General features: G+C 49.1%; 1 protein-coding gene and 1 long non-coding RNA gene across 3 annotated transcripts; one reads left to right on the top strand and one right to left on the bottom strand.

Moving 5' to 3' along the window:
- Positions 1-788: 788 nt before the first annotated feature.
- On the bottom strand, positions 789-2,887 carry LOC142862456 (uncharacterized). Its single transcript, XR_012913548.1, has 2 exons — positions 2,443-2,887; positions 789-1,871 (listed from the first exon to the last, which is right to left on the bottom strand). It is a non-coding gene; the product is annotated as an uncharacterized LOC142862456 (long non-coding RNA).
- Positions 2,888-3,366: 479 nt separating this feature from the next.
- On the top strand, positions 3,367-8,904 carry IRF2BP2 (interferon regulatory factor 2 binding protein 2). 2 transcript variants are annotated; one of them, XM_012738252.2, is made up of 2 exons: positions 3,367-4,704; positions 5,300-8,904. In XM_012738252.2, the coding sequence occupies exons 1-2, from the start codon at positions 3,660-3,662 to the stop codon at positions 6,013-6,015; spliced, it is 1,761 nt and encodes a 586-aa protein (XP_012593706.1). In that variant the 5' UTR covers positions 3,367-3,659; the 3' UTR covers positions 6,016-8,904. The 2 variants fall into 2 exon arrangements, with proteins under 2 accessions (XP_012593706.1, XP_012593707.1); XM_012738253.2 differs by having other exon boundaries at positions 3,508-4,656.
- The last annotated feature ends 6,020 nt before the right edge of the window (positions 8,905-14,924 follow it).

The following is a 14,924-nucleotide window of genomic DNA, read 5'->3' as shown; positions in this document are numbered from 1 at the left end:
GGGTACTCGCCATAGAATAACTTCCTTTAGTTCTTAGGACAAATTGCAACATTTCAGCACTCTGGTTAAAAGCCAACCTCAGCCCCGCTGCTACAGGGACACTTGGCATGCCTGTCCATATACAAATGTGTAGGAGCACACTGCAGCCAACCCAGTAACCTTGACTCTGAGTTGCAAAGATGATCATAATTCTCTTCAGAGAGGACCTGGAGCCTTAAGCAAGAGGGCAGAGTCTACGTGACTAAAACATACCAACTTCCTCTTTCATAAGTCATCACATGATGAACTACAATTACAATTCCTGCCTTGTCTCTGAATTGCAGACGCATTGCCTCACCCTAGAAACCCTGCTCCTGTGTGTGGAGGAGGCGGCTGTAACTGCTGCAGCAGCCGCGTTGGAAGGGATCCAACTCCAGTCTGTGCCGGGAGGGCAGGCGGTGGGTGGAAGACAAAAACAAAGCCATGTTTACTTAGCGTACATCCATAAAGCTGCTTCAGAGCTACATGAAAGGCCAGGCAGCATGAAAGACTTTTGATACAATATAAGGAATTGCTGCCCTGGATCCAGGGTCAGCCTTAACTCCCTTGATCCCAGATTCCTTTAGGGCAGGCGAGCCCGGAACTAAAATAGCCTTTCCATTTTCCAGCGGGCATTTCGTTAGGGAAGTTACAACTTAGTTTCGACATTAAACTGGCAGTGTACAGTCAGAATGAAATGCTCTCTTCTTTTGGAGAAGAAAAGCTCTGTTCTACAAAGATCCTTACATAGTATCTCTTCTCAAAGCCGAATGTGTATCTTCTAATTCTATTTTGGGATGGAGTGGCAGGCTCTCCCTAGTACAGTGCCCGCTTTCAGGTAAATGAGTGTGATTAGGCCACGGCTCTAATGGCCAGTGTGTTTTCTTTTAAGATGTTTCAGTCGGTGCTTAGTGGGGCCATCTCTTGAGGGTGTTGAGATGGCTCATCTCTCTGCAGCACAAAGACCGGGCTTTATCTTGGGCAATGGGCAGTGGGCCCGGTGGGTGAAGTCACATGCTGGAATGAGTATCACAGGGTCTCCAAAGAGGGTGACCAGAAAGACAGGTCCAGAAGAAGATGCCAGACAGCAGGGGCCAGGAGTGACCGAACCAGCTGGCACCAGCTGCTCCCTGGAGAGATCCCGGCAGGCCCCATTCTCCCAGCTTGGAGAGGGTGAGGCAGGATTGCAACTGCAGGGCAAGATCTGGGAACAGATGGGGAGACTTTTAAAGCAGACGCACCTACTCTGGAAATCCCCAAGAGAAGAAATTCAAGGTTAGCTTGTAAAAACATTTAGGTCTGGCATTACGTTTTCTGTGCCATTTTTGAACAGTTTTTTGTTTTTTTTCCCCATGTGCTTTAAGCAGCTCCCTCCACTGTTTCTCTAAGGGTGTTTTTCCTCTTCCTTGTGGTTTAATCCTTTGAAGCAACCTGGCATTCTAAATAGCAACAACTAGAGAAAAACGTCAGCAGGATTTTTTTCTCTCTCTCCACCTACCAATCCAGTTGTAGGAAAGATAATATAATTAGTACCCTGTTCTTCCCACACTTAACCAGCTCATTCCAGTCTCAGGGGAGAGATGTGGCCCTGTGTTCCCAACAAAAGCGGCTGAGAGGCCGCCCTTGCAGAGCAGAAGTGTCAAAGTCCCGCCTGAGCCGCTGAGCCCGCGTCTATCAGTCAGCGAGACCGACGACCAGAGTGAGTTACCATAACACACACCAGCTCCTCCTCCCGATTAAAGTGTGAAACTCAAGTGTTCAACTCAGCCTGGGCAGACGCCGCGGCTGCCAACAGCGGCGAGGGCCTTGCGGGCTGGGCCCAGGGCCGCGCCCCACCTTCCCGCCAGGTGGGCCTGCACCCAGCGCGGCTAAGCCCCGCCCGGATGGGGGCCGGCCCTGCTCGGCGGCCGCCGGCCAGCCAGCCAGCCGACCGCCCCCACGGCCCGCTGGCACCGCGCGGAGGCGAACAGGCCCCGCCACGGCTTGCGCCCGCGCCCGCCACCGCCTCGAGTCCAAGTTCGGGCCGGGGGGCGGGGCCTGGCCGGGGGCGGGGCCTGGGCGGGGCCCCAGACCCGCCGAGGAGGCGGAGCCTGCGCCGTGACGCGGCCGCGCTGGCCGCAGACCCCGGATCCCTGGAATGTGCGTTCGTCCTCCGAGGCCCCAGTGCCAGCGGCGCCGAGGCACGTCCGTGCGGAGCGTGCGCACTCGCGGCGGCGGCTGCCCGCGGCTCCGCGCCCACGTCACGCGCCCGCCGCGCGGACCTACATAAGGCGCCGGCGCTGCTCGCGCCGCTAGGCTCGGGCTCGGGGGCGCGCGGGTGGGGTTGAGAGGACCCGTGTCCTCCGCGAGGTCTGGTCAGCACCGCGCTCCCGCCCTTCAGGGCGCGCGGCGGAAAATGCACGGGCCAGCTGGCGGCGTGTGGACACGGCCCTGGGCTGGGGAACGTTCGCTCTGCCGGTCAGCGACGGACACTTAAAGGGACAGGCGGGGCACGTGTCCTTCACAACACATGCAAGTGCAAAGCACCACTGAGGGAGTTCGTGCTCCCGTGCCCAACAGCGGCTTTCACGTGTCACCCCAAAAACACCAAAGCCGGGAACCGCCCTGGGTCTAAAATCCCCACCGCCAAGAGACTGACGGAAACCAAGTTACAAAGTGGCCTTCCGTTTAAAAAAAAAACTACTTTTAGCACGATTTGGCCCTTAAGGACACAGGAGGAAGAAAATCCTGACAGGTAGTCGATAGAACTGAGTTGGGGACCGAAGTGAAGAAGAGCGAACGACCACTTTGCACCGCAGTCACACCGGGGCTGGCGGCGGTGACCGCGGGCGGGCAGACGGGCGCCGCGAAGCCGGTTCTCCCGGCGGCTCCCTCAGCGCTCAGGGCGAGGGGGAGGGTGCGCGCGCGCGGGAGGGCGGGCGCGCGCGCGAGGGGAGGGGGCCCGCGCAGGCGCCGTGCGAGGCTGTCGAAGAATCAAGTCTGTAGAAGTGGAGCGGCCGCGGCGGCAGCAGCAGCAGCGACGGTGGCGGCAGAGGTGAGGCGGGCTGGGCGCTGACGCGGGCGCTGGAGAGCGGCGACGCCAGGAGCTGTAAGAGAGCGGCGGAGCGACCTGGGGCCCGCGTCGTGTCCGAACTCCACGCCACCCGGCCGCCGCCTCCCCGGCGCGGCATGCCCCGCCGCTCGGGCTGAGCCTGCCCCGGCGGCCGCCCCCCGCCCCCCGCCTCCCCGCCCCCCGCTCCGCACTCCGTGCCGGCCGCCGCCGCGACCTGCTGCGCTACCCCGCGCCCGCGCGGCCCGTCTTCGCCCCGGTCTGGAGGCCCGCCGCGGCCCCGGCCGAGCCCCTGCCGCCGCGCCCGCCGCCCCGCCGCGCCGCGCCGCCCGCCCGCGCCCGCGCCAGCCGGGGGGACCTGCTGCCGCGGCTGCAGCCCCTCGCCCCGCGCCCGCCGCCCCTCGTGCACCGGGGGCGCTGCGCGGGCGCCGAGCCTTCGCGGGCTTTGCCGCCGCCGCCGCCGCCTCTGCGGCCGCCGCCGCCGCTGGTGGGGGAGACGCGGGGTTGGGGGGGGAGGAGGGCGCGCGTGGTGCCGGCGGGGGGCGGCGGCGCCCCCTCCTCCTCCTCCTCCGGCGCCGCGGGCTCCTCGGACATGGCCGCGGCGGTGGCGGTGGCGGCCGCGTCCCGGCGGCAGTCGTGCTACCTGTGTGACCTGCCCCGCATGCCGTGGGCCATGATCTGGGACTTCACCGAGCCGGTGTGCCGCGGCTGCGTCAACTACGAGGGCGCCGACCGCGTCGAGTTCGTCATCGAGACGGCGCGGCAGCTCAAGCGGGCGCACGGCTGCTTCTCGGAGGGCCGCTCCCCGCCCGGCGCCGCGGCCCCGGCCGCCGCCAAGCCGCCGCCGCTCTCGGCCAAGGACATCCTCCTGCAGCAGCAGCAGCTCGGCCACGGGGGCCCCGACGCGGCCCCGCGCGCGCCGCAGGCCCTGGAGCGCTACCCGCTGGCGGCCGCGGCCGAGCGGCCCCCGCGCCTCGGCTCGGACTTCGGCGGCAGCCGCCCGGCCGCGGGCCTGGCCCAGCCGCCGACGCCGCAGCCGCCGCCCGTGAACGGCATCCTGGTGCCCAACGGCTTCTCCAAGCTGGAGGAGCCGCCCGAGCTCAACCGCCAGAGCCCGAACCCGCGGCGCGGCCACGCCGTGCCGCCCACCCTGGTGCCGCTCATGAACGGCTCGGCCACGCCGCTGCCCGCCGCGCTCAGCCTCAGCGGCCGCGCCGCCGCCTCGCTCGCCGCGGTGTCGGGGGCCGCGGCCGCCAGCCTGGGCTCCGCGCAGCCCGCCGACCTGGGCGCCCACAAGCGGCCGGCGTCCGTGTCGAGCAGCGCGGCGGCGGAGCACGAGCAGCGCGAGGCGGCCGCCAAGGAGAAGCAGCCGCCGCCGGCCGCGCACCGAGGCCCGGCCGACAGCCTGTCCACTGCGGCCGGGGCCGCGGAGCTGGGTGCCGAAGGGGCGAGCAAAGGCCGCGGGCCTGGAGAGCAGGACTGGGTCAACAGGCCCAAGACCGTGCGCGACACGTTGCTGGCGCTGCACCAGCACGGCCACTCGGGGCCCTTCGAGAGCAAGTTTAAGAAGGAGCCGGCCCTGACTGCAGGCAGGTTGTTGGGTTTCGAGGCCAACGGGGCCAACGGGTCTAAAGCAGGTAGGGGCGGCTGTGGAGTGAGGGGGTCTAAGGGAGAAAGGGGGACGGAGAGCAGAGGAGGGGTGGTTCTTTCCATTCACCATTTTACCCCAGCCCAGAAACAACAAACACCCAACTTCCTGATCTGCCTGAGGCGGAACCAGTGCTTAGTGGTAACGTGTTCATGTGCTGAAGCAGCATAACAGAGATGAGTCAGACTGGGCTGATAGGCACTGACACGGGGTTTTCCTTTCCCAGCACATTCTTGGATGGGAGCATGAGGGCACCAGTCACCTTTTAACCTATTGAGGGACGTTAGCAGTCACATGCACAGTTCAAGCCGGGGTACATGCATGCATGTGTAAAAACAGGCAACTCTATACGAGCCATTTTCTGTGGCTTAGTTTTCTTTTAAATCAATGTGTTGCCTCAGTCCCAGAAGTCTAAGGACTTTAAGTTGCATGTGCACTTGAAATTTGTGTTAGTCTTTTATGTATGTGCTTTTAGAGAATAGGAATTCTGTGAAGAGTTTTGTGTTGCATTAGTAAGAGAAAGATCCTTTGCAGTGCACCTTAATTTATCTCCCTTTTTTCCTTTTATTTCTTTGTTTTTGCAGTTGCAAGAACAGCAAGGAAAAGGAAGCCTTCCCCAGAACCAGAAGGCGAAGTCGGCCCCCCTAAGATCAATGGAGAGGCCCAGCCATGGCTGTCCACATCCACTGAAGGGCTCAAGATCCCCATGACTCCTACATCTTCTTTTGTGTCTCCACCACCACCCACTGCCTCACCTCATTCCAACCGGACCACACCGCCTGAAGCGGCCCAGAATGGCCAGTCCCCTATGGCAGCCCTGATCTTAGTAGCAGACAATGCAGGGGGCAGTCATGCCTCGAAAGATGCCAACCAGGTTCACTCCACTACCAGGAGGAATAGCAACAGTCCGCCCTCTCCGTCCTCTATGAACCAAAGAAGGCTGGGCCCCAGAGAGGTGGGGGGCCAGGGGGCAGGCAGCACCGGAGGACTGGAGTCAGTGCACCCTGCCAGCCTCCCGGACTCCTCTCTGGCAGCCAGTGCCCCTCTGTGCTGCACCCTCTGCCACGAGCGGCTGGAGGACACCCACTTTGTGCAGTGCCCGTCCGTCCCTTCGCACAAGTTCTGCTTCCCTTGCTCCAGACAAAGCATCAAACAGCAGGGAGCTAGTGGAGAGGTCTATTGTCCCAGTGGGGAAAAATGCCCTCTTGTGGGCTCCAATGTCCCCTGGGCCTTTATGCAGGGGGAAATTGCAACCATCCTTGCTGGAGATGTGAAAGTGAAAAAAGAGAGAGACTCGTGACTTTCCGGTTTCAGAAAAACCCAATGATTACCTTTAATTAAAACCGCTTGAATTGTATATATATCTCCATATATATATATCCAAGACAAGGGAAATGTAGACTTCATAAACATGGCTGTATAATTTTGATTTTTTTTTGAATACATTGTGTTTCTATATTTTTTTGACGACAAAAGGTATGTACTTATAAAGGCATTTTTTTTCTTTTGTTAACGTTATTAGCATATCTTTGTGCTTTATTATCCTGGTGACAGTTACTGTTATATGTAGGCTGTGACTTGCACTGCTTTTTTAGAGCACTTGGCAAATCAGAAATGCTTCTAGCTGTATTTGTATGCACTTATTTTAAAAAGAAAAAAAAGCCAAATACATTTTCTGACATTGTAAGATTGCCTTACTGTCTGTTATTCCCTATTGCTGGCTCCTTTCTCAGGCCGGAGGCCAATTGGTGGAGAAGGAAAGGAAATGAGCGAAGGGGCACTGTTGTCAAGTGGGCATGCCACTGGGATATGTCACCAGGTTTACCCTGAAATGTCCTCTCAGAGGAATAAAAAAATAGGTTTTGAATCTCTATTTTGTTCTTAAAGTTAAGTTCTTGGGATATCGATGACTGTCTGAGAGGTGCTGCTGGGAGATTTTCAGGATTGTGTAGTCTTTTGGGGGGTATTTTTTTTTTTAAGACAAAGTTGACCGCTGCTCACTGTCCACGTGATCAGTTGTAAGATTACAATGCTGCATGCTAGTTGGTTACATAAGACACGAGTCCAGGGATGGAAGGCGGTTATAATGGATGGTGGTGTGTACAAGATGGCACTGCCATCTCTGAGCAGAGCCTGGCTCTGCAGCGCCACTTCGTCTTTTTCAACACCCTAGAGCTCTGTTTGTTGTTGTTGTCCTTTCCTTTGAAAGAGTCGCAAGAGAAGTTACAGTCTAGGTGAACTTGGAGATTGTGGGATTGGTTTTGTTTCTGTTTTGTGTTTTGTTTTGTTTTTTATCATTTACCTGTAGTGCTATTGCTGTTGATACTATCACCTACACCCTGTTTCTAGTGAGTGCTAAATACAGTATGGTACAATGACAGTAACAGCCCGCATGGTGCTGCCAGGACTGCCTGTGGGCATATCAGTGACAGCCCAAATGTGGGTGGAGGAAACCTGTAATTTCCTTCTTACATGTGTTTGAAATACCAAGTGAATAATACTGTTCTTCTGGAAAAAAATGATAAACTAGTGAAAATTAAAGAAATTAAGGGTTTTATAGTAGACAGGCCCCACCTCTCAAAACTATTTTTAGAAGCCTTTTGTAAACTAATTTCTTTTGATCACTATTTTGCATCAGTAAAATGATTTTTTTAAGCCAATAAATCATCAGTTATTAGAAATAGTTGTCTCACAGTGATACTGGTTTTTCTTTTGTGCTGTTATGATTTAACATTGACAGGAACACTATTTTAAATCCTTATGTTCAGGTGTTTGTAACTTGGCCTTTTAATTAGGCTGAATCATGGCTTCAAGGTCTACTACAGTTTATGTGTATGGTTCACAGCCTAGCTTCTATTTTAATTTGAAAGTACAGATTGTTACCAACTTTGGATTCTTTTTTAGTTATGCATTTGTCTTTTTTAAATTGCTCAAAATATTTTTTAATGGTCAAGTTACTATCACACTTGAAAATCAGATACTGCACCAAATACAGTATTTTTTTGTAGTGTTTTTAATGAGTGCACCTACTATTATTAATGCTGTGGGAATTCATGTTGCTGGTCATTGTTATATTACAAACAGACTTGCATGATTAACCAGTTTGTTGTTACACTTTTTTTAAATTGGAGTATATATGACTCAGATCAGACTGGTCTCTCTTATGTGAATGCACACATGCAGAAACACAAAGTCAATTTTACATGCCCGTAGAGACATTTGTAAAGAATTCAACTATTATGGTCTGTTGTATAAATGTGTATCTAGGCACTTTATTATAACTGGAATTTGACCTCATAGATGTTACAACTTGATCAGTCATTTGACCCAGTTTGTGGTAGCTGTCTGTATGTTTTGCAATCTTAATACAGATAAGCTTTCCAAAAAGATTAATAAAGAACCATCCTGCTGTTTTGGATAAATCTATCCAGCTGTGGAAAAGGCAACCTATGGTTTCTCTGTGCTGGGATTTAAGGGGGAGAATATGAACAGCTTTAAAGGGCTGTGTATTGCGGTTACTACTATTAAAAAATAAGATCCGCACAAGTCTGACTGGCCCTCGGGTGGCCTTCATGGAAGGCTTGTAGCTGGAAAGTGTTGATCTGGGTTATTTTTCTGGCATTCTTTTAAGTTAAAAAGTTAACATTGGGACATGGGTTTGATCTTTTGTTGTACCTGATGACAGTGCAGAGATTCTCCACAGCTGGATAAAAATGTCAGAAAGCTACTTACTGTACATGGGCAGTATCAGATTTCAAATCCTAATATTTCAGCTGTGCTTTTAATACTCAAAATATTAGGGGATGGGGTGTTGAAGCTTTCCCTTTTTTGCTTTAACAATTTATAGAATTTAACAGATGTACTGTCTTTCATGTGGCCTCACATATAAAGTTATGAGAACATACACATGGTTTACAACTTTTACTATATACCTTTCCTTGGCCACCAAGTATTTTAAAAAGTGTGCCACCTTTTAACCTTTACTTTTTTTTAAGTTGAAGGTGATACTTTTTCTATATATGATGAAACTCATGTCAACTGAAGTGAGTGTAATCTCAGATATCAACATTATTATATTTTAAAATCACGCTATGGAAATATCACCTGCATTCTGTCATTTGTCAGATTTACAGTACCTTTTTTTCTTTAACTTTTAGCATTAAATAAAAATAAAATTGGGAGCACTGAACATTTTCTGAGGCCTTTTTTAATTTTTTGAAGTAAGCTTAGAATGGCTATTGTTTTAATCACTAATGGCAGTGTGACTAAAGGATGTGTGGGTTTGGGGTTGGGGTTTGCCTGGAAATGCAGGAGATAAAACACATGGAATAAAAAGGCAACTGATGGTAGAAAAAAGAAGTGCTAGGGACTGGGGAAAGGGCAATTGGATAGGGGAAACAGATAAAAGCTGAACAAAGTACAGCTAGAAAGCACTTTTTTATTTTTCAACTAGCAGTAGAGCCAGCTATTCTGCAATAGTAGATTGGAAGGGGAAGATAGTGAGGACATTGAAAAGACTGTCAAGACCTGGAGCTTTGGTAAAACAGCCATGGCCACAGGAAATGCACTGAAGACAAAAGGGAGAAAAAAAAAGCCCTACACTTTGGAAAGCTTTGGAATGAAGTGAGAGCTAAAGCCATGTGTGAGCTTTATTGATATCCTGGAACCTACATTTATAAATAGAGATAAAAGGTAGAAAGTACTCAGATGCATTTGAAAACTACTGTCTATTATCACATAGTAATTTCCTAGATGTCGCAGCTTTTATTCTTTATTGATCAATGGCTTGGCAGACTTCTCTATGAAAGGAAGTTGTGAAACTCATAAAGAATTTTAGGGAAAAATATACATAGACTTACATGTTTCAAATTAAATGGCAACAGTAAATGTGTACTTGAATATATTTACATCAAGGGTGGTCCAGTAAGTAGGAGGGCCCATCATTATATATCTTTTAATAGTTTTTTCATTATTAGTAGTCCATTTAAGGTAGTTTTCAAGAAACTATATTCTTAGTAAGTTATATATTATAACATATAGCATGATTTCCTCATTTAATAATTAGGTTAAGAGAAATAGGTTAAACTATCAATCAGCTTTTATTTTTTAACTTTAAAGTGCTGTTTTATTTTTAGTGAAATTTAAAATAGTGCAGCTTGCAGAAGTCATTTTAAAAATTTCACAACCTCCTCCCAAAGATAAACTTTAATGATTGCATTCAGTTTTCAGTTAAAAAAAATAAACCAGACTCTTGATGTGGCAGATGTCTGTGTTTATTCCCCAAAGGGTAGTGGGGGGGAGTTAAAAGGAAAATATGGAACTCCTTTTAATTCCTAGACTTTCAAGGCCCTCTTTACTCAAAGTTGTTTTATATATGATTTATAGATGATTATATTTGGCCAGTGAAGAGTGAAATATTTCTCTTCCTGGTTCCTAAGAGTATACTTGGAATCATTCAGAAAAATGTTCAGTTGTGTGTCGGCCACTAGAAGTCCTGAGTCACCCTCATTTGCTTGCCTTTTTTCATAGGGAACAGTATGACAAGAGGTGCCTTTCCTCAGTTGCAGACCAAGGTTAGATGCAGCAATGAAAGCAAGACATATTTATCCAGTTTAGCATCTGGGGTTCTAGAAATGGTGGTGATGTTGGGGAAGGGGTGTTTTAACTCCTTCAATGCCACTGGTTAGGCCTCTGACAGTGATAGTATTACAATCAAATGAAAATTACAGGTGTGACTTTCCAGATTATAAACTATCTAGATCCCTTGCTGTTTCTGTTGACAGCCTGCATTTTCCTCAGTATCTGTGAACCACTCACTGTAACTTAAAAGACACAAAAACAAACAAATATGTTAATTTGTAAATCACTTGTTAAGTGGTTGGAAAATGGAAAATGAGTGGATTTATAGATTATCTGTGAATTCCTCTATTAATCTGCAGATAAATCCATAATTAGGGCTATCCGCGCACGACCCCAATTTATCATTAACAAATTAAATTATATCTGATTTAACAGTGAACTTTGTTTTAACCCATCAGTGTGTCACTGGCTCCCTCCCCATGTCAATACAGTTTAGCTTAAAATGCTTGATTTAAACCAGCTCTCCTCTGATTTGTTAATTTGAATATAACTTATTATTTTTTAAGATTATAGAATATAAAATCTGTATTTGCACTGGTTTTTATCACAGAATATTGTGTGCTTCTGCATGACACCGAACAACATAAAACAATCCATACAACCCACAGAAAAGGTATTTTAAGGCAAAAAATAACTCATAGTCAAATCATCATTTAATATTCTAACAGTGTATCTTAAAAGCTGTTCTTTTATTTTGAATCTGAAAAACGACTGAGTAAATTTCCTTATTAAACAACCTATTAGAATGGTATAAGCAGTTTCTTCTATAATATAATCTTTTTTTTTTTTTTTTTTTTTGAGACAGAGTCTGGCTTTGTTGCCTAGGCTAGAGTGAGTGCCGTGGAGTCAGCCTAGCTCACAGCAATCTCAAACTCCTGGCTCAAGCAATCCTTCTGCCTCAGCCTCCCAAGTAGCTGGGACTACAGGCATGCGCCACCATGCCCGGCTCAGTTTTTCTATGTTTATTAGTTGGCCAATTAATTTCTTTCTATTTATAGTAGAGACAGGGTCTCGCTCTTGCTCAGGCTGGTTTCGAACTCCTGACCTTGAGCAATCCGCCCACCTCGGCCTCCCAGAGAGCTAGGATTACAGGCGTGAGCCACCGCGCCCAGCCTATAATATAATCTTAAACATTTCTTTGAAAAATGCAGAATGACCCTTTACAACTCACTAACTCAAAATCATAGAATAACAAGTCTTCAGTGCAAGTAAAACTTGCCACGAAAAGCCGCTGGATGATTTCCTCCTAGGTCAGACAAGTCTGGAGACTAGACTACAGGATTCCTAGTTTCAACTGAGAGCTTCAACGCACTGGCTGATCTCATCCTTTGAATGGGCTTTAGAAGTTAGGTTGCATAATCTAAAGAGCCTCCTCCAACAGCTCAGCAGAAGCCCTTGATGCTGAGATAAGGCATCCTGTATAGGGTAATAATGTCACATTTGAATATTTCTAAATATAGTTTACATTTTGGGGAAAATGAACTATGTTACATAATCTGTAGATCACATCACTTACTACTTTTACTTAGCAATTAGTATTTCTCAGTATACCATCACTACCCGTTGACATTCAGATGCCCATTAGGATACAGGCATCATGCACAACCCATGAGTCAGGTTTTGCTGTGTAGACACTCGGGTAGCAGCTTTGGCAGACAAATATTTAGGTCATTGCAAATTTCTCTGTCATTTAGAAAACATCTTTCCTGTAACAGTTCAAATAGAGTATTTTGCACCACTGTGTGTGTGGCTATTTATGTCTCCAGGAGAAAAACAAACAAACCAAAAAACCCAGGGACAACATTTCACCAGAGCTAAGGGCCTCAATTTATTTTAATGTATGGAAAGAGTTTTTATTAAAAGTGAACCTCAAACTACTGAGCTTTGCCTTCTTTTATCCCTTGATTTTTAAATATTTGCTATACCAGGAAGAGTTGTGCAGAGAAATGATAGGTAGAAGTAGGGACTGTCTAGGTCAGAATAAATCGGCCTTTTTAAATTCCACGCAGCCTTGGCTTGTGCCTGCCTTGTTTTCCCCAACCTGAGAGATTCTGTGAGACTTAACCTAGGCTAAAAGCTTAAAAGCCTATTACCCCCATTTTATTATTTCTGCCTGCAATCAGCAATTCAATTAGCTTTTCTGGTGATAAAAGATAAAGATTTATTGTGCCCCATACACAACTGAAATCAGAATTTCACAGGAGGGTCACAGTCATTAGAGAAGTTTTGGAATACTATTCTCTTAATAAGCACCATATGGGTGGTGGTGGTTATTATTTAACACCTACTAAGTAGGCACATCATTGTAGGCTTTGAATGGCTGAGAATCTAGGCCCCAGCTTTTGTGGAGCTTAAAGTCAAAGCCACAGGTAGGGGATGTCCGTTTGCTTGGTTAAGGGCACAGGCCAACAACAGTCAACCACGAGTTGGTTTCCTTCCAGGAGTTTGAAAAGTATAGTTAAAGGCTAAATCCTTACATGGAGAATGGAGTCTCTTCCTAGGATTTGTATCCGGAACCACAGTCGGATTCTGACACAGAAACACCGTCCGAAGTCCAAAAGGCTTGGGCACAATAAGTTCATCATGCACAGAGTGCAACATTCGCGCACCACAGAGGCCGCTGGGCCCCGCTATCTTCATGCAGATCAAGAGGCCAGCTGAAACAACGAGGCTGGGTCAGAAGTGTGAAACTGTAGCTTTCTTAAAAAAAAAAACAAAAACTTTTTATCGTTGTTCAGAATGGCGTTTTTCTGTTTTTTTTTTTTTTTTTGTAAGGAAGAAAGCCTCCAGCTCTGCCAAGCCCCGTGTACCGGAGGGAAGGCGAGGAGGAGGCTCCCTCCCCCTCCAGCCGCCCGCCTAAGGTCCACGCGGACACCTCGCTGCGGTTCCCCGCGCGCTGCCCCGACCCGCGCCCCGAACCCTTGGTCGCAGCACTGGTGGCCCGGCCGGGGCGGCGCGACCCGAGCCCCGCCGCGCGCACGCGGAGCCGCGACCCCGGGCGGGGCGGGTGCAGGCCCGGAAACGGGAAACGGCCGGCCTGTCCCCGCGCGCCGGGCCGGGCCGCGCCGCAGCTGCCGCGCTATAATTAGAGGGCCCGCGGGCTCCCCGCGCCCCGCCCGCGTCCTGGGGCGGGACGGGCGGGATGCGCGAGCGCGCCGCCCGCGTGCACCGCCGCCGCGTGCTGAACCAAATAAAGTAAAAGGTCTGGCTCCCGCCGGGCGAGGCCGCGCGACGAACGTGCGCGCCAGCGGAGGGGTGTGGCGAGCCCTCGGTGGCCCAGAAAAGATCAAACGCGCGTCAGCAGCAGCCGGGGCTGCCGCCTGCGAGGGTCCCCGTCGTCGCGGGCCAGACTGTGCTGGGTGGATTTGCTAAGTTGGAGATGGCGCATGACAAGAGCTGCCCCAAATGTCACTCCCTTTTTGGAAATCATGATGCTGGCTTTTTTTTTTTTTTTTTTTAAGGCTGTAGCTATAATAAGCCAAACGTTCCACGCTGGTGGAGTAAACATGCATGTTCAAGGGGCATCTGTGTTAGCAGGAAGTACACTAATGCACAGTACATGTTAATAAAACTGTATTTATTAAGCAAACCTCAGGACATGCCCATATGGGAACTGCCAAGTCAAATAAAGTACTGAAACAACCGACTGCCTAAAAGGGAGTTGACTTTTCATGGAGAAACTTTTATTTAAATTAGAAAAAAAAAAGTTTTTTTCTGATCATAGCATGGTATTATTGTGCACCTGATGTGCCACCCAATTAATTGACTTCTAATATTTATTAAACACTTTAATATTCTGCAATGTTATCTCAAAAAATGAACAGCAGGGTTCCTGTCACTTAAAAAAAAATGACATTTCTCCATCACCAGCCTTGGAGTAAGGGGTGGCTATCAGAAGTAGCAACTTCACTGTGGATTGTATAATAGTTGTATAATAGTTTCAGTCATCATTTAAAAGTGAATGCGGTACAGAGATGGGGAAGCTAAAAAAATAAAGCCTTGCTCCAGGCTTGTGAGTACCTAGTCACAACCCTGCCTAAAGCCTTCCTTCACCAACTTATTTTTCTTTCCAGATACTATGCACAAAAACCAATTTAGAAGCTTGAGATGGAAGTCATGCAAAACAGTCTACTCCTTACATGTTTTACCCCAGATTCTGGAAGCTTTTTCAGGTTGAAATGCGATTCCTAGGAAATTATTCTTGCTCTTTTCCTGTGGCTGTTTGTCTTGACACGGCAGCAATGCAGCGGTGGTGGCCCTGTTCCTTCGCAAAGACCCTGCACCGAGAACTATGCTGAGATATGCAAATTTGATTATTTCTGAAAGCACACCTCAAAACTGTCCAGTTCTGTCCCAGGTAAACAAACCGCTGGAATAAAGGTCAGGAAATCTCCAGATGTTCTTGGGCCTTGTACGATAGTCATCTCAGGTAATTTATGTAACTTTTGTGTCTGTTTTGTAATTATTAAAAACACAAAAACCATGTACTCATCTTAGGGGGGGCCTAAGAAATCAAATTGGGCAGCCTCTATGGCAGGTTTCTGAGTTTTTGCATATATGATACGGGAC

This window comes from Microcebus murinus, chromosome 19 (genome assembly GCF_040939455.1).
Source record: "Microcebus murinus isolate Inina chromosome 19, M.murinus_Inina_mat1.0, whole genome shotgun sequence".
NCBI lineage: Eukaryota > Metazoa > Chordata > Mammalia > Primates > Cheirogaleidae > Microcebus > Microcebus murinus.
The sequence above is the reverse complement of the archived record's forward strand: the minus strand, read 5'-3'. Positions and strand labels throughout refer to the sequence as shown.

Bases quoted from the DNA above. Each gene is read 5' to 3' on its own strand.
- IRF2BP2 (XM_012738252.2), top strand. From the start codon at position 3,660: ATGGCCGCGGCGGTGGCGGTGGCGGCCGCGTCCCGGCGGCAGTCGTGC. The intron at 4,705-5,299 runs GTAGGGGCGGCT...TTGTTTTTGCAG, and splicing joins GGCCAACGGGTCTAAAGCAG to TTGCAAGAACAGCAAGGAAA.